The sequence below is a fragment of the Penicillium waksmanii genome, assembly GCF_028829765.1.
Source record: "Penicillium waksmanii strain IBT 27052 chromosome Unknown utg000008l:1.0-5622682.0:1.0-5626561.0, whole genome shotgun sequence".
NCBI lineage: Eukaryota > Fungi > Ascomycota > Eurotiomycetes > Eurotiales > Aspergillaceae > Penicillium > Penicillium waksmanii.
Window position 1 is genome coordinate 82446 of NW_026643254.1, and position 23693 is coordinate 106138.

General features: G+C 47.5%; 5 protein-coding genes across 5 annotated transcripts; 3 read left to right on the top strand and 2 right to left on the bottom strand.

The window, feature by feature from the left end:
* Positions 1–730: 730 nt before the first annotated feature.
* On the bottom strand, positions 731–1611 carry N7481_008473 (kinetochore Spc25 family protein; the record flags this gene model as incomplete). Its single annotated transcript, XM_057267692.1, has 2 exons — positions 731–1302; positions 1377–1611. 2 exons carry the CDS (start codon positions 1609–1611, stop codon positions 731–733), a joined length of 807 nt encoding a protein of 268 aa, XP_057118369.1.
* Positions 1612–10569: 8958 nt separating this feature from the next.
* On the top strand, positions 10570–11054 carry N7481_008474 (uncharacterized protein; the record flags this gene model as incomplete). The annotated part of the gene is made up of 2 exons (XM_057267693.1): positions 10570–10812; positions 10866–11054. 2 exons carry the CDS (start codon positions 10570–10572, stop codon positions 11052–11054), a joined length of 432 nt encoding a protein of 143 aa, XP_057118370.1.
* A 1702-nt stretch (positions 11055–12756) lies between these two features.
* Positions 12757–13316, top strand: N7481_008475 (uncharacterized protein; the record flags this gene model as incomplete). The annotated part of the gene is made up of 2 exons (XM_057267694.1): positions 12757–12919; positions 12973–13316. 2 exons carry the CDS (start codon positions 12757–12759, stop codon positions 13314–13316), a joined length of 507 nt encoding a protein of 168 aa, XP_057118371.1.
* A 385-nt stretch (positions 13317–13701) lies between these two features.
* Positions 13702–14442, bottom strand: N7481_008476 (uncharacterized protein; the record flags this gene model as incomplete). Its single annotated transcript, XM_057267695.1, has 1 exon — positions 13702–14442. The coding sequence occupies one exon, from the start codon at positions 14440–14442 to the stop codon at positions 13702–13704; it is 741 nt and encodes a 246-aa protein (XP_057118372.1).
* A 788-nt stretch (positions 14443–15230) lies between these two features.
* On the top strand, positions 15231–15757 carry N7481_008477 (uncharacterized protein; the record flags this gene model as incomplete). The annotated part of the gene is made up of 2 exons (XM_057267696.1): positions 15231–15350; positions 15401–15757. The coding sequence occupies 2 exons, from the start codon at positions 15231–15233 to the stop codon at positions 15755–15757; spliced, it is 477 nt and encodes a 158-aa protein (XP_057118373.1).
* Between the last annotated feature and the right edge of the window lie 7936 nt (positions 15758–23693).

Consider the following 23693-nt stretch of genomic DNA (forward strand, 5'->3'; position numbering starts at 1 on the left):
TTTGTCCGTCACAGAAGGTATCGGAAGACGCGGCTCATGAAGAAACAAGAATAACTCGATGTCAACGTCGCAATTCTTTTTGATTTGTTTTCCGCAAGCTGAAATTGGAACAGCCATATCTAATGCCGGTTTTTTCAATTCACTCGCTTATTCACTTCCGTTTTTCTTTTCACTTCTGTATCGTTCCCTCAAGAAAGGTCCTTCAAATTCTCATTCTCACATTTATTCTGTTTCTTGTAAGGCTCATCGCCCAACTCATTGTATAACCCGGATAATTCCAGTTGGTAACCATAGCATACGTTAAATCACATTCCCTTCAGCTGTCTTGTCCGCATGCGACATTGAGACTGTGGAAGGAGTCCAAGTAGGCTAGGCTAGCTGCCCGATACTCTCCATCCAGGCATCGATCTACAGAATACTCGGTTTTCGCAAATGCGGCCTCATCATCTATTTGAAAATTAATTTTTGATCTGCATGTCGACTAATATTTAGTCGGAAGGAACTTGTTCTGCCTGAATCATTCTATCACACAAACACCTCATTAAAGCGAAGGCACTTTGTGCAATTGGTGAGCATGCCTCAATTGCCAGACTGCTGCTGAAATCTCCTCCTGTCATGGATGCATGATCTCTACACTAGTGGGACAGATCCATCAAGAAACATGAAATCAAAACTGTGCTTTCTAGGGTGCTTAATACAATCGTTGGCTTGAAAAAGCCTGAATGATCAATCATTCAGTCAAACCCCCAAGAACTCCCCCATTCATCGTATCTGCAAAAAGCTTGCGCATCCGCTTGAGGAAAGCCCCTAAATCCCGATTCTCATTCACAAGATTCGCCACTTCTTCCAAAGCGTCACGATCCAATTTCGGTTTTGTATGAAAGATTTCATAGTCACCACAAGCAATCCCCAACTCAAACCAAGCCTCATATTCCCAATCCTTCTCGGAGATATGAGTGAAAGTGAATTTCAACCGATCTTCCCTCCCAGCCCCCTCCATCCGCAGAGAAAGATAATTTTGCCAAAAAGCCAGCTCGGGATTATCCAGGCGGGATTGCGCATCTAGGTGTTTCGCACAAGCTTTTTGCGCTTCAACCCTCTGGGAAATGGAATTCCGAGTTTCCGCAATTTGCTGTTTGAGACGGTCGCGTTTAGTGAGTCGAGAGTCACGCTCGCTCGTGATAGATGAGATTGCAGTATGCATTTCGGTAGCTTCGGCGGCTTCTTTTTGTAGTATATGTTTGTGAGATTTGGATTTCAGATCGATGATTTCGATGTTCCGTTGGATCGTTCGTTCATCCTCTATAGCCCAATTTAGCAACCGTCAGAATCAAACGAGGTAATACAAGGCAAAACAAAATGACTCTTCTTCATACCTTGCAGTTCAGCGAGCTTGGCATGAAACTGGTCACGATCTTCGTGGACCTGTTTACGACTATGCGCGATCGCTGCGTCAAACTTTGTCGTGAACTGGGCCATGCGATTACGCAAACCCTCAAATCCAAAATTGATGCTGGGCAGTGAGTCGGCAATTGATGGGGCATTTGCTGAAGCGAGGGGTGGGTGCATGCCACTCGCCGCTCTCGAAGGCTCAGAGGGAGAGGAAACCATGATACATAGTGGTGTATGGTGGGCAGTCAAACTGTTCTTGAGTCCTAAGAAGTTGACGTGCAGTGAAATGAAAGGGAAGGATGTTTTAAGTTGCACCGTACCACGGTTTCTGGAAGTGTGCATGGTCACTGCTCTAATTATGTGCTTGCCCTTGTCGACTGAATGGGTGGTGTTGGGCCCCTGAATGGACACAGTCTGCCTCGGGTACAGCTATTACAATATCATGGGCACCTCTGTTGGCTCGAGGCTGATGTCCGTAGTCGCCAGGGTGGTGTAGTGGGTTGGTTTCCTATGTGCTCATTGGCAGACTACTTCTCGATGGGTTTCTTCGGCACGCGTTACTAGCGCAAGGATCATCGGAGCTTCACAATTCGGTTCCTTGGGTGTTGAATTACCAAATTATTACAGAGAGCTTTCAATACATCGTAATATTTTGAATCAAACCTGATTGAAAAGTGCGGTTTGAAGCCCAGGAACACGGAGAGGCGCAGAAATTTACGATTCGTTTCCGATTGTGACCGGTGAAAGGACAAACTAAAAACGATGGTCCCCTCCTTCCACAATATTCCCATCAAAGTTAGTGCCAGAAGTGCCACCTGCACATGCGAGAGCATTTACTTGCTTTCATACTGAGGCATATTAACCATTTTCCATTTTCGCTACAGTAACAGTGCTCTACATCTGGTACGTTCCTCTATCAGTTAGGCTCGTTTTGCCGCAGGGGCTTCCTTGGGCTGCGTGTGTGCTGTATTAGACGTGGAATCGCCATTGAGAAGGTCTCCAAGGCCCAATGCCTGGACCCAGTCTCGGCGATGGACCTATATGGGTTTGTGCAGAGGCATACTGTACTGTATCCATGGCCATAGGCTCCCTTTCGTTCATGTAGCGGAAAGTCACACGCCGATCCATCGCGACAGATGCACCATCCCTGAGATAAAGATAGAGAAACCCCACATTTGAGCTGCATGATTAAGGGCAAAAACATCATGAGGTGACTGGGTGATGATCTTACAACAAACCAATAATTTTTGCCATGCAGGCCTTCAATGCTTACGTAAAGTCTGCTCTTTTGCTAGGAATCCAGTTCTGTGGCCACTCCAACCATTGGAATTTCAATCACCACATATCCTCTTGCATATGATGTCTAAGTATTTTTATCTATCATTTTGGAATGCTTTATTTTTGAAGACCTCTTTGTTCGAACCTACGGGTTTCTCAACTTACCACTCGCTTGTTCAAGGCAAACAGACCATCTCTGAGCCTAGCGAATCCAATGTAACCCCCTATTAAATCGCGACAATTCAAAGAATCCGTGCAAACCCGCAAAATGCCGCTCTTGGTGGATTGTAGCTTAGACCGTATTTGAAATTATTACGATATTACACACCTAGTGTACCGTGTGGGTACATCTCCCTGTTCTACTCGGGATTGCCAAGGGCGCATCGAGGATCCTGAGCGGTCTTACAGCAATCGACGGGGTTTCATACTGTGACAAAACCCATACACTTGATGATTTCCTATTCATGTAAAAACTTTCGGGCTGTCGCCTGTGCGCTACACCATCTGCGACGGCTGCTGACCGGCAGTCCTGCTGACTTGACCGACTTGCCTCCACTTGCAAAGGCTCAGTTATAAATACTGCCCCCTAGTTCGTCTGGGCCAGCCGGCCACAGTACCGTGTATCATATCTGTAATCCTGAGCCAAATTGCTATGTTGTCTACATTTAATGGTTCTAATATTGATATTTCATGAGCTTCTGTCTGCCCAGTTCCTCAGTTATTCTACAGCTAGAGAATCCACTTCAGTTGCCCCGGAAATGGTCAGGCTCGGCGATCTACAAAGCTCAACTCTCTATACTGTGGATGCTTTATGAATCTAACAAGCAATTTTAGCTGAATCTTTCTGTCGCACCAAATACGAGCCGATTCCCTGAAAATAAAGTTCCGTCAGCAAGCTTTGCTCCCCAAGACGGAAATTGGCACTCACTGGCTACAACGCTGCCACAACTACCAAGAAGCTAGAACGGCCAAGCATGGATAGTATGACAATTTATTCTCAGTTTGCGGACCAAAAAAGCGCTTGGAAACTCAGATCTGACAGTCTTTGACATGAATAGGCTACGCAAACAAATATAACGCACTTCTTAGCGCCTCCAAAGAAATACTATCGAAGCTGGTATATCAGCAACCTGATGTCCCCGTTCCAGACATAATGGTGCTATATGGATACGCATTCGGCACGCTTAAACCTGAAACCTCCTTCAATGTTCTCCTCCAATGGACTCAGATCGATAACACCAGCGCTCCAAAGCACGGACATTACGGCAGGTTAGACCAGTACCCCCGAGGTGAAATTGCTAACCCCAAGTAGATCCTGGATCTGAACTGTTGAATATACTCCTCAGAGATTATGGCAACCATCAGTTTAGTTTTTTGCGGCGTCTTTCTCACGCATTACGATGCATTGATATCGATCAAAAGGACAGGCAAATAATCAAGTGGAGTATTACTGTAAGGAAGCTCGAAATTCAGACACAATGTTGGAATTTTCTGCTCGAATCATCTGAACCTAACGTTTCCTAATGGCTATATTTGATTTTGTTTCTATGTTTTAACTTTGTTTTGCACTTTTGACAGAAATAAATGGAAAAAGACCCGCACCACTTCCTGACCAGGTATTTAATACGGATTTTCCAACAATTGAGTATATACCATCGCCTTTGAGGACAAGAGTTGTCTGGCGTGTACAATTTTCCAAAAATTAAACCACTCTGAAAATTACCATTGATAAAGCACGCTAATTATCTCTATATTTTGTTTGGCATTTTCCAGACTGCTATTCTCCGTGGAATGGAAGATAAAAAGCATAATAGTCTGACAGGCACAACGTATTCTGTTATTGGATATATCAATGACCAGATTGATGGCTTTCCGGACGTTTTCGCACCATTGGATGACAGAAGCGTCTTCCATTCTTGCAGCATTATATACTATGGAGCTATTGGAAATGTTTTTCTAAGTACCCTTGTGGTTCTGAGAAGCATAATTACCTTCATATAACTATCTTCTGTCCGTTAGGAGGGAATATTGCGCATCCTTCGCAGGCAGAACGTAGAGAATAGGCACGCAAGAAACAGGTCCTCGGATTTCAAATTACATCCCTGTACTTGGAATGAAAAAAGGAATTAAATATAATGGAGGATCTGATAAAAAGGAGCTGAAATCAACCCTATGAGGCAAAGGAAATGGGATTTTGTCCAATTAGAGAACCGAAAATAGAGTCCCAGTGACAAGGTCCTAAAGAATGGGGTGTATGATCTAACCTGTTCGTGTCGGTTCTCCTTGACGCTATTTGGCTTTATCTTTAGTATTAGGATTCAAACAGTTCATTCGAAAAGGTGAGTAGCTCAGCACTAGTATCTATAGTGTACTTTTGCCTGAACAGACTCGTCGTATTTCCGATTCTGCATCGTCAGTCCAGTTCCCGGGTCTACCTGAAATTCGCGCAGAGTTTATTGACGAAAAACCCCGGATCGAGGCATGGCAAGGTAGGCAGAGTGGACAGCGGTGACATCGTGAAGTGCTGAGTGTAGGGAAGGGGTTCCAAGAGGGGCCACATGGGCAGTCGGAAACGGGCAGTCTGCGCTGCAGAGCATGCTTGGGAAATTATGTTGAGCATCTGCTTACGCACCCGAGGCAAATTCCCCATCGCTGTCTCGATTCGTGGCAGGAAAAAGAGGTGCTCACCAATCAACTCATCGCTGGGCATGTCGAATCTTGAAAGACGAAATTCCACCCAGTAGACTTCCTCTAATAGTAGGAAGGCGGACAAGTACAAGAAAATCTCATTCGCCTGGGTCGACGGGGACAGAGGATCCGGACCTGTCCACAGAAAGCTTTGCTGGCTTTCGTGATTCGGATAGAATAGACAGTCGACCAAAGATAGCCCGTAAATTTCAGATCTGGAGATATCTGATAAATTTATAGAAGCCTGCCTCGCATGGCTGCGGTCGGTAGCAAGGCAGGGGGGGTATAGCGGGTATATTCGAAGACTCTTGCCAGGCTGCATGGATGTCGATATCGGAGACACAGTCTATATGAAGGTAAGCATGAGTTTATGGGTGATGTGAACTGTAAAGTAGTTCACGAACCAATCTGGGCCGAATCATTCATTTCCTCGGACGTCGTTAGTTCTAGGAGTTGGAGAGAACAGAACGGGATCATTGGCGTTAGATCGATGAACTTTTCGGCTGGAAATGGAGCGGGCAATAGGCCAATTTAATTTGCTTGTCAAAGACAGACATTGTATTAATCAAAGGTCGATTGATACTTCAAAACGATCTTATTTTAGCACAGTATGAATAGTTACACGCTTAACGGGGATTAACTCTCGGCTGCATCGACGTCTCACCGGTCATCCCCGTTGATCGTAAGGGAAGATCATCCAGCACCCTCGCCTTCATGCACATTCAGCAATGTTTGTTGATGCTTCAAGGACAATTCACCTGGTTAGAATTCCAATCACACATCCGGAACACTAATATGACTCCAGCTTGAACAGTGTGACCTGCCCGCTCACGATCCCACAATACTGTACCAGCGCCTGCTCATAACATCACTGCAACAGAAGGCCATTTTCAGCTTTTAGTTCATCAGTTGATAGCCAAAGTTGAAGTACCTCGCGTTCGAGTCGAATTTTCTCGGCAGATTTGACGACGTAACATTGCCAGAGACACAGGAACAGGTCGAGCAGGCCGAGAGCTGGCCTCGAGATGGAAGAGAACATCCGGAGAATCCGCTTGGCCTCGGTTGTCAAAAGGCTGGCAGCGCCGGTGGTGTTCTATTACATGTCAACTAGGCTCTCATTTCCCTACTGAGAAGATCCTAACCTTGAACTCGATACTTTCACGCTCCGAAGGTTCTCGGAATAGGCCATGCAGGTCGGCGGTAGTTTCATCCCCAGAGTATTTGGAGAGCAGCCGCTATCTTTTAATTAGTCCCTCGGCCGATGAAGAACGATCTGGTGCGTCCATTGCCTTCACGAAGGGAGCTGTATAGACTGAATGAGGAATATCGGCAGAGGTTTCGTATATACTATCATGAAAGGAGGCATGTGAAGCTCAAAATATTTTCGACGCCCGCAACTATCAGCTTCTTATCCGCATTGGCGCTAAATCTCGACGCATGTTTCGATCTAAGACCGTTTGCCATATCAAATGGACGAGGATCAAAAGCAGGGTGGCTTAACAAATGGAAGTTGAGAGAACAATTCCGCTGCAATACTTGGCCCTGGTTACTGTCAAGCTATCAACGCCGCGCTCTATAACGGCTCGCAATCTTGCCAATCCATCAAGTTCTTGGCCTTCCACCAGCCCATTCCACACGTCACCACTGATTCACATCTTTGCTGGCCTTTCAGCGCATCATTTTGTATCGCCCTGCTGTACAATTCTTCTGTCGACATTTGAGCAAGTCACCAAGCCTCCATTTTGATGATAAGGCTGTACCTGCCCCGCGACGGCTGCTGAGATCATTGACCCGCTTCTGGATTGCCTCCCGAATTGGACCCTCCTCGGCAAAATGGAGTGATGCCCACAGACTGGTAGGCCGTAACCTTCGATCCTGCTGCAGCATATCAATTATCAAAAGATGGCCCCCTTTTACTGCAAGTAACAGAGGATCCTCGAACCACCGATTCTGATAATTGAGATCAACTTCGGGATGGCGCAGTAAAACCCGCACCATCTCAGAATCCCCTGCCCGGGCGGCGGTACACAGGGCGGTGTCTTGGGCGGCGATGGTGCTCTGGTTAATTGCCAGAGACTCGCCCTGTAGCACCAAGAGCTTTACCGCTTCCAAGTGGCCATTTGACGCCGCTCGACAAAGGGGCGAATCTACCATGTCAGTTGCGTCGATGTCTACGCCCCTCTTGCTCAAAAGCACCGCCATCGCATGGGTGTTGCCGTTCGCGGCCGCCGCGGAAAAAGGAGAGATGCCTGCCACACAGACATTGGGGTCGATGCCAGACATCTCAAGAAGCCACCGCAGAGCGACCGTGTCACATCTTGCGACCGCGTGGTGCAGAGAAGTGGAAAGCGATTGGGTTTGGCCACGACCACCCACAAAGTTGACATCAATGTCTATTGCAGCCAATAGTCTTTCGGTCATGTCGTCGCGCGAGGAAAATGTCGATAACCAGAGCGGAGTGTTGCCGTCTTTGTCTCGACAGTTGATCTTGACGCACGGGTGGCTCAGCAGCAAATCGACCACTTCCAGGCGTCGACACCGAACAGCGAGGTGGAGTGGAGTATCCCCGTTCTGATCTTGAGCATCCAGGGCTATATGTTTCTGCGTCAGAAGGAGCTTGACCGCGTCTACAGATCCATGGGCTACCGCTTGGTGGAGCGGCAGCTCATGGTCAGCGCTCGTCTGATAGCCGGCGGATGGCCTGTAGAAAGAGAGCGAGAGCCCAGCTTCCTGTGCGCCTACAAAGATCCACTTCATGGACGGCCGGCCGATGCGCCATGCCCATGCGTGGGGTGACTTGCCAAAGTCATCTGCAGTGAGAGGATCGCTGCCGCTGGAGAGGAGCAGACGCGCCAGGCCCGTTTTGCCCCACCAGACCGCGAGATGGAGTGCCGTTCGTCCTCTTTTGTGTCGCAGGTCAACTCGTAAGTTCGGGATCTGCAGCAAGTGTTGCAACTCAGAACAAGTTCCGTATGTGACGGCATACCATAACGCGCTTTCTCGCGCCTGGTTTTGGAGATTGATATCCAATGTCGGGCTTTCAAGCAGGACCTGCAATACGTCACAGGATGAGTACTTGAGAGCCCTCATCACTGGGGTTTTCCCTCGAAAGAACGAATTGACGTCTGCCTTGCGTTGTAGGAGACTTTCGGTAAGGTCAATATCGTTGCTCATGGCAGCGAGGCTGAGCAAATTGCTGTTTTGACATTCGGTGTTGATTGCAAGTATGGCCGGGTGTAGCCTGGCGTGGAGATTTCGACACGTTCTCGCGAGAGCAAATATCTCGCTGCTCTCGAGATAAGCTGCGGCTCTGTATAAGATTGGATTCGGTAGACCTCGCAAATGGGGCTGTCTCTAATTTAGTATGTAGCTGCCAACGTAAAGGATATCTGTCACGAACCATAATGAATATTGAGATGGCAAGCAATGCTAGGGCAATCTAATCGCATGGGGAGCTATGATGGTCTGGTGAAAAGAGCGGCCGGCCGAGTTTATATCATTCGTGGCGCTGCACGGCTTTCATCGTACCTGAATCCATCAAGGCAGCTTGTATCACAAGAATGCCTCGTGAAGAATGGAAGTTCATTGAAGCGAATTGTAATAGAAGCCTGCTCATGCCCCCAGGATCGCATTCATAATTCCTAGGAGAGCCAAGTTCCGGGGAGCTCCCCCCGAGTATTCCCAGGCACTACCTCCACGCCACAATGCGGCTGGTGCTCGAAGCAATGCACTCTGGATGCAATGAGACTACAGTGGAAAGTTCAACGTGAGTTTTGGTTCTTATTTCTAGTCTCAGCCTTACTGAGTGGCTGTGACGATTCATTCTTGTTCCGTTTCGAAAGAAACCACTCGACGTTCTATCCAAATGGGCTAAGACGACTGTACATCCCGTTCGTCTGTTATACGAAGCACCTCCAGCACCCCTAACATGAGTCACCCTCACCCATATAGGCCCTATTATTTTATCTGACGGAAGTTTGTTCCGTGTGACTTTCCTATTCATTTCGAAGGCCAAGAGTCCTTGCATGTGTAGTTTTGCAAGGTACAATTCAGTCAATCATTGAATCAGTTACTTTGACTCGTCTTGGTGGGCGACGCTCAGTAACCTCACAGGTGTCTCCCGGGCGCTAGGTGAAACCGAAATCCTACGTCTGGTCACGTTTGTCGCGTTGGCGCGAGGCTGTCACGAGAGGATATTGACCAGGACAGGGGGCCAAGTCGATAATATAGGGTCTGCTATCTGTCACGGGCCATCCATTCCATGTCGAGGTAACCCCGTAGCTCTCAGTAATCATCATAGTATTATTCGGACAGCGGAACGCGATAGTAATATGATAGTAGAAAAAAGCCGCGACTAACTGGTCACTTAATATACAGTACTTCTGTCTTTTGCTTTTCAGCTCGTGCGTAGATGAAGCCGTTTTGCTCTCAATCGTCGACGGACCCGAACAACCGATTGGCCCGGCGCCAGCGGGATCACGGTACAGCAACCAACGGCATCTTGGACCTTGCCACAGACCTGTCCATCGCCGCCTGGCTTCGAGGACAGTGCAAGCCTTTGATCATACATGGATCTCTTCAGTTGTGGCCTTGCGACGATTCTGCAACATGGACAGTCAGTATTCCACGTTGCAGAACAGTGACACCCGAGTTGTCAACAAGAATTGGCTTTGTTTCAGAATTGGTGCGTGCATCGAGTCAGTTCTGATAACAAACTCTGTAGTACAACTTCCAGGCTGTAGGTAATCAGATCAGCTTGTTGAGACTAGTCGACGACGCGCTATGTCTGGCCGACTCTTATTGCTGACCGCGGTGGAAATCGTTTCACCTGCCTCAACAACGTTGACAGGCCAATAATTTGCCATGCATCATCTAGGCCTACCATGGGCTTTCGGTGGGGCGAGAGCTCCACCCGCCCTTCGTTCCCCGAATCTGAATCCATTCCCGATGAGCCAACCATCTTAATGCCCAGTGATGGTCCCTGTCAACACACCGCAGAATTCTGGCTTGACCTCATGGACATGTATACAGCGAGGCAACGCGAAATGATACTGGCCGGGTCTTAGAAATTTGCAAGATGTGGCTCACCGGTCGTCATATAGTTTCAACCCCAAGCTACCGAATATCATCACACGCCCATAATTTGTATAAATTGAGATGATCCCTGTGCTGCTCGACACTTCCAATCACTTGTGCCACATCGTTTCACAAATGTCAGAAAAAACTGAAGATAGTGACAACGAGCTCTTCGAGGTTCTATCGAGTTACGGAGACCTCAATATTGAAGAAACGGATCACAATTCTACTACTGAGGAAGATCTTTCGGAAACAAGTGCGGATCGCAGCTTTGTGGCATCAGAGAGTGATTATGTGACATACTCAGAGGAAGAGTTGCTAGGATCCAGTCTCCCCTGCATCCACCACGCCATGGATGGTCACAATTCCTCAGGAGCTGTAAGTGCGTTCATAAGATTTCTTTTGACTGTCGAGCTAACCAGAGCAACTAGGTCAGTAAAAAGATCCCGATTAGCACTGTTGCTTCTCGTTTAGTCTGCGAAAACGGGATTTCCGTGATACAATATTTGGTCTTGTGGCAATCGTGGGAACGAGAGATACCGCATGAGTATGATGTCAGCGAGGATTTCTCTTCCCAATCCAATTTCTCTGTTCAATCTGGCTCAGAGCAACCACTGTAAGATATCAAACTATCTAGAAATTCAAGTGGACTGGACTTTCTGGCTGGGTACATATGAACGGAGCTTATTGATATCTCTAGAGGGTCTCTATATTATAAATTTGGACATCCGCCTAGCCTTTCTTATACACAACCAGCAAGGGCTTCAAATCATTGTCATTACTTATTAAAGGGTGCTAGCCTCTTCAGTGTTCAAGATCGCTATTTTAATATCTGATTTGTGTGCGCGAGGAGCGGTTTCGGTTTGGGAGAAATGGTCTTTCACTATATATTTCGCTTTTTTGATCATGCGAGAGTCAATGTGAGACACAATACATCGCTCTCTATAAGATGAAAGTTTGTGTGCAATTCAGGTAGGCTAATCTTTATGAAATGGCGCTGGCGTCGACACAGGAAACTGAGGCACACGCAATTCTCAAGCTAATTTGAGCTGCTTACTACCGGACTTGTGGTCAATGGAAAGGGGGAAGCTGCCAGCCGAGCAAAGAGAAAACCAAACTGTACCCCAGAAAGCCAACCATAAACGAGCTCATTATGCCGCATAAGCCCCATGAAGCCTTAATTATAAATGTTCCTTGGCTCGCAGCCGCCGGTGCGACAGCCGTTTCGGTCCTTGATGGCAGCTCCGTAGCAGGCGTCACCATAACTTTATGAGTGGAGGTTGAGGAGATTTTCACGTCTTTTAGCTCTGATATAGCAGTCATCGCAGGCATTTCCATTCAATTGAGGCCTTTTGGGGCTAGTGTGGCATGAACAGAAAACGTGTTTGTAGCAAAGCGGGATGCGTACGCTGTTACCGTGATATGGCACGATACGGACGCTGTGTTGTGAGAATCTATCAGTATTGAAACTGATTTGAGTGAGCAGAAAAGTAAAATTTATTCCTTCTGTTGATATCCACCAGCTCTATGGAGTCCTTCTTAACGATAGCCGTCATCCCTGCTTCAGAAACGCCGCATTCAGAGGCAGCCACGGTTCGGGGGCAAGTCACAAGATATGTGGTCGTCTGATCATCCCGGAAAACAGTAAGTAAGTTAACTGAGAGGCTTGGGCTTCAATGTCACAATATTTGCTCACAATCGTGTGATAATTCCCTTGCTTCCAATTCACGCATTTGAAATCCGGGCAGTAGGAGGCTGACTGTTTGTCCAAAGATGATCGTAGTGGCAACGCACAAGATAAGGCAGGAATGAGTAGCATAGTCGCTCGGGGTCTTGCTGCCTCGAGCTTGGGAGGAAGCCTGTTTCAATTCGGACACTTGCTCTATAGATCGCTGAACTTCTCCAGTTGCTTTCGGTTTCATAAAAGTTGTTTTCCATTGGTATTTTAATGATTTTATGTTTTATATGTCGATGGGGAACATGACCTACCCGAGGAATATCACAATAAATCCGGTCACTCCCCATAGAACATCATTTTGCTGTTACAAGCTATCGAAAGTCGCCTCAACACTATTTATTTTCGGCACCATTTAAATGTAGGAAGGTCCGCATAAACAATCTTTATATGGACTCTTTGGCCAAGTCAACAATATGATGACTGACTAGAACTCACCAGAATTGAACATGGCTCATGTTAAAGTCTTACTACAATTCTATCCGAAACGCAAATATAAATACCTATGCGTGCGTCGCCAAATGATCGAACTGACCAACGCATATCTCAATTGACTCAAGAATTTCCAACTCCGGAGCGAAAGAGAAATGCACCGTTTCCTTGTATTTGTTACCCTCGTCTCGACGGTTCTCGGCGGAACCCTTCAGATCATTGACCATCAAGGCCAGTGCTTCGTATATTCTACCCATAACTTCGGCTGTACCGGGGTTTCAGAGCCGTTCGCACCCCTTGACGGCGTCTCTTGTTCTAGTAAGCGATACACTGATCCACCGAAAATTAGGAATCCTTCTAACAAATTTAAGGTCTGAATAAAGCGAATAATAGCACCCAGTCTGATCCTCCTTCATTTAAAGCCATGCTTTGTGGCTCCAGCCAACACCCTGCGTGGGTCGAAGTGTATCGAAGTGGTCTACTTTATTTTCACAATTACCAAGGAGACGAAGGGAGCTGCAAGATCAATGGAGACCTAGTTAAAGGGAGCTTATGTACCGTCAGAAACAGTTCGCAGACCTCGTCTCCAGAGAATCAATCCCAGCCGACCTCTCCGGTCGCCACCTCCAGCCCGGCATCGGTTATGGCAGCAGTGTCGACTCCTAAAATTTCCTCGGACTCTGAAAGCCCTTCTAACTCTGTAACGGATTGTTGAATGCGAAGTAGCTCACCTAGCTTTGTTTCTTTTGAACTAGGCTGCTTCTATTGTCCGAAGATGTGAATCCATACACTCAGCACAGAATATTCGTCCTGTCTCGTACCTCCCTGTCCCGATTTTCGGCCTCATCTATAGCTAGTTGTCCTATGTTCCGCAAGTTTTAAAAAATATCCCATTTCTATTCCCAAGGCCTAGAAAATGATCCCTTATAATTTATCAAAACTTGGACAATGGATCTAAGAGATCCTGTAAGACCAGGAGGGAATTAGAAAGTATAATGATGAGTATTTTTATATCTAGTGTAACTCTCCTGTCGGTCACTGACTTTACCAGGCAATAGATCAACAATTATTCCGACTTAACAGGACTTTCCAACTCTCGCCTATTCATGAGTTGGCCACCCCTCCAATGTCAATTGGCCGTGAAACTCCGGGCTGTAGACAGAACTCGTATTGTCCAAGGTTGCCACGTAGCGATTACGGCCCCCAATTTTGGCATGGGTCATGTAATGTGCCTTCAGGTTGTCCGAGCGTTTGAAGCGGCGATGACATTCTGGCACCCAGCAGACGTACGGCCTTTCATCTGAGTGGCATGTCAGGTGTCGCTCGAGGGCCTTGCGGCGCCTGAATTGGCCATCACATCCCGGGTACGTGCATTTAAACTGCCGCTGGGGTGATTTTTGTGCCGATTTCTGGGTGCTCCAGCCCGGAGGTGCTTGGGAGGAATGAAGAGGTGCGGCGTTGGTAGGCCCAAGAGAACCTGGGCTCGTTGCAAGAACTTCATTGCTGTCAAGCCACAAAGAACTGAAATGGCAGGTAGGGGCCACTTTAGCCTCAAAGGCATGGGGCTTGGAGGCTGAACTTAATAGGCCGGAAGCATACGATTTTTGACTATCTCCCAGCCAGCGAATGACAGGGATCGGCTCGCAATGGCTGAAGCAAGGATCAGAAAAGTGTCCTGGTCGTTGAAAGCCGCAACAGACGAGACTATCCCGATGAATCTGCCGCATGGCTTCTTCTGGATAAAACATCTCAAGCGGCTGTTGTGGAAGGGCCATGCGGGTAGGACGTACGATGAAGCAATTGTAGGGAATTGAGGGCCATTGGTCTTTCGGCTCGTTCATCATTGATGCTTGAATCAAACGAGATCGGCTCTGCAAATCCACCTCCGAAGATGGATGTCCCAAGGAATGCGAATTCATTTGAAAACGATCGTTCGGGAATTGCACGCAAGCGGTATTGCACTGTGACTGTTGGCTGCTTTGTACAGAGTAGAAGAAAATGAAATACCACCAAGGCGATCGCATAATCCAAACGCTAATCTGCGACGGGGGAGGTTTGGGCGGCAAGATTCTGTACGCGCGATGGACCGCGGCCGCTAGTAGCCTGATACAAACAGCGAGCAGATATGCAAAAGAAGATGGCGATATGAAAATCGGTGGAGGTGTGGGAAATTTCCTCATTTTTTCACGGAAGACTTTTGACAGCGTCCAGTTGGTGAATTTTCCAAGTATAGCAAAAGATATGTTCAAACCATGTCTCATTTATCACTGTTTCAACGGCTGAGGTGACGGTGATGATTCCACGATGAGGCACACCAAAGCTCATTCAGTCTGGATCACTTTTACATTTTTCTCTTGCACGAATTTCTCTATCTGTTGTCAGTAATGGTCATGCTGCCGTTGCTCCACTTCTTTCAAAGTGAGTTGTTTGTTGATCACATATCTCTTACTAATACACGATTGGGTTTATCAACATCATCAAGCGTTGAGCATTATGAAGAGAGCGGAATTTGCTAGCTTGATAGGTCTTCGTGGATATAAATTAGATGAAATAGAGCTAACTCTGACCATACTATATATATCCATACTATATATATCCAGAGTCTCGAATATATTACTTTGAGAAGAAAATGGATCCTTCGCCTTTCTGCCACGACACGCAAGGGGACGAAAAAGCCGATTTCGTTGCAACTTCAGCCCCAAATGAGCGACTGAACCCGGGATTGACAGCCGAAGAAGCCCCTACGCAGGTAAGGATCATTTGTATCTCTAATATCGTGCACGATGCTAATCAATGCAGCCGGTCTCCCAGCCGCCGGCCGACGAAGAGCAAACTTCAGCAGCAGAACCCTTTCAACCGATACTACAGCTTCTCGCAGAGCTCGAACGGGATGATCCAAAGCTCGCCATTCAGGCAGCTCGAATCTTGGGACTCTATCGACGACTTTGGGAGTCCTGCATGTCGAAACATATTGGCGATGAGAGGCTGGTACAAACCAACCATGAGTTGAAAATGGAGAACGCACGATTGGAAAATGAAAAGGGGCTGCTTCTGGCTCATCATGATGAGCAGCTATCTCAGTTTGATTATCTAAACCAAGCATTGGAGGCTTCTCGGGGGCGATTGATCAGCATTCTCAATGATTGGGAGCAGTGATCGGAAGGCCAAGTGGCAGGGCTGATGAATTGCGAGCGAGGTCAGTGATAGAATCCTGGTCAATTTATCTTCCACTGCACCTACGAGATAGCCAGGTAAATTGTGGTGTTTGTCCAATTTTATGTTTTGCCCCTTGATGTTCAAAGTCGGATCCCTTCGACCTCACACGTCACAGTATATCACAAATTGATTGATCACATCTGGAGGTAGCCGAAAAGATAGGATGGGCGGTTGATTCGATAGGAGCTGCAAGGATCGCCTTGAGCCTATCTTTGAGCTATAAGAGGAAAATGAAGCTGTTCATGTTTGCCGATGGAAGACGCAGCTTTATGAAAAAAGAAACCATACATTGATAAGAAATCTCATTAGTACTAGATATAGGTAGCTCATAGGTGGCTAAGAATTGAGGTTATGGAACCTATTTAAGAAAATAACACAAGACAGCAATTGAGGGGTCCTATAACTTCGCCGTGCTTCACATACATGGCAAATTACATTTCCGTGGAAGTTCCAGCTGGAGTTGGACTATCGAAAAGAATAAATATTCTTAAACGGACAAAGTATGTATGGCTCCATGCGTGAATCAAGATCTCTGAATGTGAGAGTAAGGTAGGTCGATGTTTTGCAAGGCCGACATGACATTCCCGTGGAATGCCTTCACAGTGCTTTTTCGAATCTCTAACGCCACTGCCTGTCGGTTGCAGCACTGGAGGAGACTATCAGTCTCTTCTTCCAGCAATTCGTTGGACTCGCATAACTGGCGCCGCTCACCTTCAAGTCGGATACTCTCCGCAGATTTCACAACATAACTTTCCCATAGACATAAATACAAATCTAAGAGTCTTAGGGCCGGTAGGGCGAGGCCGCTATTGCGGCGCAGGATTTGCTCAAGTTGCGTCGTAGGGAGGTTGCTCACTGCGGTAGAGCATGAGTCTGGTGAAATATCCTCTGCGTTCGGGTCGTTGCAAGTGTCCTCGGAGAGTCTTCGCTGTCTCTTGGCCGGGCGGTCGGCTGGTGAAGGGGATGCCGCGAGTGGATTCATTAGGGAAGAATGGGAGAAGATTGAGCGTGCACAACAGAGCGGGTCTCCATAGGTTTTTAAATACAGCATATTACTCTGGGAGAGAAAAATCCTACCATCAAATTATCCTGGGCCAGACTTTCACCCTTTTTGAGTTGACAGACAGTCCACGCACGTTCTTACCTTTCATGCACGATGTTGAAAAACATGTGGTAAGATCAATGCCGTCTCTGCAGCTTCTCAAGGGAATCTGGTTACCACCACGTATTGTGAGATCGATGATTATATTCCTCTTATGCTTTATATACACTCCAGTGGACGTTGCGCACAGTGTATCAATGCTAACCGGCACTTTTCTGGAGCCCACATTCAATACCTCAAGCAGCACTACCTCAGCACCCGTCCACGCAGACTACCCGCGTCCACTATGCCAGGGACCAGTGTGCCTTGATCCATCAACAATGGGCTCTGCGATCATCCATCTCGTACTGAATGGCCCTTCGGATACCCTCGTGCGTCGCGATTGCTCGTGCGACTCGCAAGCTTTACGTATCCAACCTTGGATCCGCCAGCAAAGCATCGACGACAAGGACATGTGCGCCTTTGACTGCCAACACCAACGGAGACTCCAGCCATCGATTCTCCAGGCTAGGGTCAATCTTTCTGTGTCTTAACAGAGTCCGGACTATTTCCAGGTCACCCGCACGGGCAGCGATCCCCAGAGCCGTGTCATGCATCGTCAAGGTACCCTGGTTGATTCTGAGCCGCTGTCCTTGCTGCACCAACAGTCTAACAGCCTCCAAGTGGCCTCCTAACGCCGCTTGGCATAGGGGAGGATCCATTAAAATTCCACCCGTATTGAGTTCGACGCCCCTCTGACTCAAAAGTATTCTCATTGCGCTCACTCTGCCTGCAGCGGCGGCGGCAGAAAAAGGGGTCTGTCTTGCAGCGCAGATCTTCAGATCGATACCTGGAGCCGCCAGCAGCCACTTCAAAGTCGTGGTATCCAACCGAGTCACGGCATGGTGTAGTGGTGCCGAGGAGGTGTCTAGCCGACTGGAGCCGCCGATCAAGTTGGCATCAATGTTCTTTACAGCAAGTAGCTTTTCCGTTATCTCATCATATGACAGAAACGTCGACCACCAAAGCGAGGTATTTCCAACATTATCCACACAATTCACGTCAGAATGAGGATGCTGGAGAAGGATTTCAACCACTTCCAAGCGTCGACTGCGGACAGCAAGATGGAGTGCTGTGGCACCATTACTATCGATCGTCGCCACACAAGGACGGTTTTGTCTCAAGAGCACATTCAAAGCATCCACCGATCCATGAAGAACTGCCTGATGCAGCGCTGGCGCATTGAAATTATTTTGCACTAGGTGAAAATAGTCTTGCTCCTTTAGAAAAACGGCCCTCGTAGACGGCCGGTTGTATCGGGCGGCCCATGCCCAAGGCGAACTACCAGTTTCGTCGGGTGAGTAGGGGTCACTGCCTTTGGACAGCAACAGTTCCGCCAATCCAATTTTGCCCCACCAGACGACGAGGTGGAGTGCGGTTTGGCCTCTCTGATGCCGAAGATTGACTGCAAAGTCCCTTAGTTTTAGTATGGGCCGCAGCGTCGAGCATGTTCCATATTTCACTGCATACCACAAGCGCTTTCCTGCTCTCGGTTTTGGACATTTATATCTAGCCTACTACTTTTCAGTAGGAGCTTGAGCACGGCGGATGAAGAATATTTGAGGGTCCTCATAACCGGGGTTCTCCCACGAAAGAAGGCATTGACGTTTGCTCCCTGATGAAGCAACATGAGCGTAAGATCAACATTGTCATCTTTGGCGGCTAGGCCAAGAAGATTGCTGTTCTGATATTCGATGTTGAATTGGAGAATTCCCGTTCGTAGAAGGTGGTTCAGCGATCTGCAGGATCTTGCAAGAGCGAATTTGGCGCTACCATGTAGGTATGTGGCAATCATCAACACTATTTCTGTGAGGCAAGTCTCCGATTCGAGACTACTAATCTGTTTAGTTTCCCATGGGCAATATGTCGTGAGAATACTTAACGAACCATGATGTAAAAGAAGTGTGAGAGGGTGTGAAATTGAGAGAAGCTTGTAGAAAGCCAAGAGACGAGCGCAGCTTTATGAAGGGCTCCAGTCCTCAGACCAGTCCATCCGACTAGAGGGTCCAGCTATAGGTCGCATCATGCTCCTGGGATCTCTTCGGTGGATTCAGGGGTCTACTTTCTGATGGCAAAATCAGCATTGAGGACCCAAGGCGCTTTGTTACTCCTGGGAACGCCGAAGGTATTCCCCAGGTCACTACAATCCTCTCAGCGTGTCACAATTGATGTGACTCCAGACCACAGGCTATTTCTGTCCAGAGAATAGGGAGTGAAAGTGTCAAGGCATGCTGAGTGCCGCGACGCTCCAGATAATACCATGTATTTTCAGGCAGCATCAGATCCAGTATGCCGAAAGGGCTCACTACTTACCGCTTTAGGAGCCGTACAGCTCGCCACCAAAGCCCTGAAGAATGTTAAAGAAAACGCCGTCTGAAGAATACCATGGCCACGGTTGTTGGTGTATTAAAGTAGACTGAGTGTCGCTTCGATTGCATCTCACTTTTATCAAAGTTGCATCCAAATCAGATATCCCCAAGCCACGAACTATCTCGACTGCTCTTATTACAAATTGTTTCGCCATTTTGATAGAGGCAAGAGAATACATCTGCGATCAATCCAATTTTGATTATTTATCTCCAAAGCCATGACAAAATCTCATGGAATGGCAGCCCCATGCTCCAGAAAATTACGGCGGCCCTGCATCCCCTGTCGCATTTCCAAAAAAGGATGCAGTAGAGATATGCCCGCCTGTCAGTCTTGCTGTGACCGTGGGCAACCGGATCTATGTTTGTATGAAGAACGGGTCCCTTTGGCCTTGGGGTAGAAGACCTTGGGGCAGAAGACAATGCCGCCAACCCAGCCAGAAAGTTCGAAGCGGCGAAAGGCTGTCTTCGAGGCCGAGCGGACGAATTATAATGAGCGAAATGAGAAGACTATCGATGCACAAAGAGAGACTCGTGAGACCGGGCAAGTTGCCAATCAAACGGGGTACGATTGCCAATCTCCATCTACCGACGTCTTCTCTTCAAGATATTTCCAAGCCAGCAACGGCCTGATAGAAGATTGGAAAAACGAAGGCGAAGTGATGACATCGCAGAAGTCACCTCCCAGTCCCGTCGGTCATTTTCCGCTCAGTACAGGCGATCCTGAGGAACGCCCGAGCTCTTTCGGCCCTTGTACAACGCAGTCATACTTTGATATGGCACTTCCGGTAAATTCTGCAGTCTCGTTGTACATTAGCATTCACGGCTCACGCTATTCCAGGTTTCCTTGCCACCTCGACTCCAGCCCCAAATTCCAGCACCTGGCACTCTTTCAGCCGAGAGCCGCCACACCTTTCATCAGCTCTTACTGGTTCTAAACTACTTATTCATTACTGCAATGCTCCCTGGAAATGAAGGCTCCTTGTGGGCCATAATATACCGGAGTGACTATGACTGGGAGAAGAGTTTCGTCTTGCAGTACAGTCAGTTGCAGTCCTGGCTCAATAATATCCGCGACGCTTTAAGCGAATCTCAGGGCTTGCGCACTATGTCATATGAAGACTTGGAAATGCAGATCCGATATATTCTGTTCCTTCTCGGACAATATTCATCGCAAGAGTCTAGCTTTGTTCAAACGTGTTTCGAACAGCCCTGTTTTCCCTACAGACCATTTGGTGTGGGAGCCAGTATCGCTCTGATATGCTACGCTTTCATGGGTATTGATGCTCTGCATATACGGGGCTACGAGTCGAAAGAGATCTGGTTACGTGACGAGCTATTTTTTCTGACATGCTGGAGCATCTGAGAATGTCACCAATATTCTCCTCTGACCTCTCGATGGGACAGCTGCAGTCCATCCTCACAAGCCTTCAAAGGGCGTTCCAGGACGAAGAAGTCAGGGTTGCGGCGGTACTTTCCCCAAAGAATTGACGTCAACAACAGAGCAGAGGTGATAAAATATTACACACATGCATTCTTATCGTTACATCCGCTCCTTCTTCCCAGAATCTCTCTCTCTGGTTTGGGGGGATTAAGCCATTTGCTAACTGCACCATTCCTGATTTGGCCACCGCCTCTGCAGTTTTGTTCTACAGCAAAAGTCTGATCCGAGATCTAGAAGAAGATATCAAAATGATCCCTGAAATTATGCAATCAAAGCCCGATCGCATCGTGGTCACGGAAATGTTTCATGTCAAAGCATGGCAGGAAATTCGTCGGGGTGGCCGCCGAGAAGAATTGTATATTAATCTCTTTTATGTTTCTGTCGGACCCACTGCACAGCGGATGGCCTGAAGGGCTGGTATATTGACTTGATGATCAGATACAAGAAAAAAATCTAGTCTCTTAATTCGAATAGGAAGGACCATTTTGAAGATTTTTGATCGTATGTATCATAACCGAGAGAGTAGGCCGCGGTAAAGCTATAGGAAAAGCATCATGCATGCCCGCCGTGGTAAAAAGTACTTTACCGAAATTCAATTGATGGCATAGCTGGCCCCATGGCTATAATCAGCGCTATGCAGCCTAGACGGTGCCCAAAAAGGCTGTTCCGTGGCGAGGCTGAGGACGTGCTTCCACAGTCACCAACGTTGCGAATTTTGGCCTCCCTGCCGGGGTTGAGAAAGGTAGAGACTTTTGCTTGTGTATCACCACTTGCTGCACGGATGGAATCAGTTAAAGTCTGAACGGCGTAGTGTGACGTGAATCATCACTGAATGATCTAAATTATGATCCATCACCATCCAATTTCAGAATCTGTTTTGGAAAACCTGCTGCTATTACTACATAGTTGCATAGCTCGGCGTGATCGCTTTTCTCTCGATATCATCTTGCATATAAGGGTCCGGGTTGATTTTTTGACACTACATAACCCCACTATACAAGCCTTTGAATCGCCAATTTGTCTAATCCAGCTTCGCCGCATTGCTTTCAGGCCCGTTCTGTATTCACGACTACGAAAAAATGGATCTCGATGGCAAACCATTATACAGACACTCAAAGCTCGATTTCAATCGCTTCCGTAAAAAGCCCGTCGGTATGTGATATCTGATTCCGGCTATGGCAAACATAAAAGCTAATCCTGATCAAGACAACCCTCCATCTCCGGTACATCGCTCCTCTGAAGCTTTTGTGAACAGGTTTCCTTTCCTATATTCGAAAACCGAGGAACATGTCTGGAAATGGGAGCAGTCCAAGCTCTGTGGCCAGAGCATCAACACTACCTTGCATTCCACCATCATGCCACAAGATCACCCTTCCAACAGACCTGACAGGGCAGACAAATTCGTTTCTATGCTGAATAGAAGTGTCGTCGTGAAGCCTCCGGCGTACCTGACGAATCTGAAGGCGGAGGAGTATCAGGTGGGATTTCTGCATACAGAAAACCTGACAGACATGAAGATCATTCTCCTTGGCCTACCCGAATGGAAAAGACCTTCCAAAGTCCGGGAAGGCATGCTTCGTTTTGAGAATTTGCTGGCCGGGAAAAGTTTTCCACTCTTCTATAATTGGTCAACCGAATACTGGATCTCAGATTCGGTTATTCTCGATCCACGATCAACCGATGAGATTGAGATGATCAGTATGGGGAAACGAGCCGCAAGTAGTTACAATTCGAGGTACCTTTGCGCTGGCCTTCCATCAACCACGATAGGACCTCTTTTCAACACGCTTGTGACCTCGGGGAATGCAGACCCAGCCTGCTTTGAGTATTCGATGGGGTTCATTTGGATTCATGCGTCGATAGATCCGAACAACTTCGAGATAGAGCTTGACACTACCGATACGTCATGCGAGCCGATCGATTACATGCTACAACAAATGAGAGAGAGGTCGTGGTTGGGTCAGGCAAAGCTAGCGATGAAGCTTGAGGGGTCCAGCAGGATGAAAGCCGTTGTCTCGGTTCAGGTTTTGGGCGTTTCTCAAGTTCGCGTCACTTCTACTCATAAACCAATTACTCATCCGTAGGATGTGTTTCAGAGCAAGGCGCCGTGCTTTTCGCCTGGGTCATGCTATTTGTGTCAAAATGTCTCTTCAAATTCCATCATCTTCATGTAAAGTTAAAAACAATTGCGTCATTTGCGTCGCGTTGCCGCTATACCGGAAAGACTTACCGAAGGGACGAATTATTATATAGAATCGGCCACTGAGCAAAGATTTACCTCTATGTAATACGTAACATCGACTGACTCGGTGGGTAGGTATATTCATAAAGGTCCATTTGCAAGGCCTTTGCTGCTCTCGCAGAAGACAAATTAATTGCCTATCCCCAATTGAAATCACAACAGGAGTCCTGGTCCGAACATTGTACAATTGGTAATCGTAAGAATGGCAAGTGTGTATTCAACGTAAGAGAATCCATTGGACGCGTGCTCCGCGAATTCCCGCACCATGGACGTCCTCAGAGGCCCCCGAGCCCGTCGAATTTCACCCCCGCTGCGACTGCCGGGTCCGCACCGTCTTCTGCTCGGGCCCATCTGGCGTATCAGCCATATCGCTCTTCATCCGCTCCTCTGCTTCCGCCTCGACAGCCTCCAGCCGGTGGAGAAGGTCTGCCAGGTCATTGCGGAGATCCTCGATACACTTATTTTGGTCCGTCAATTTACAATCTAGGGATCTGGCCTTAGGTTAACCCTTTGTTCATTGCTTGGAGGGAATGTTAAACTCACTTCACTCGCACGTCTAGTCTTGAAGTATCATCTGTTAGTAAACACTTTGCTTTCACGATAAGGGATGACTCGGACTAACTCTGCGAGGCATGTGAGGGTAAGCACGTTGCTATCTCTGGGCTGAGATAAGTGTCCGCCGT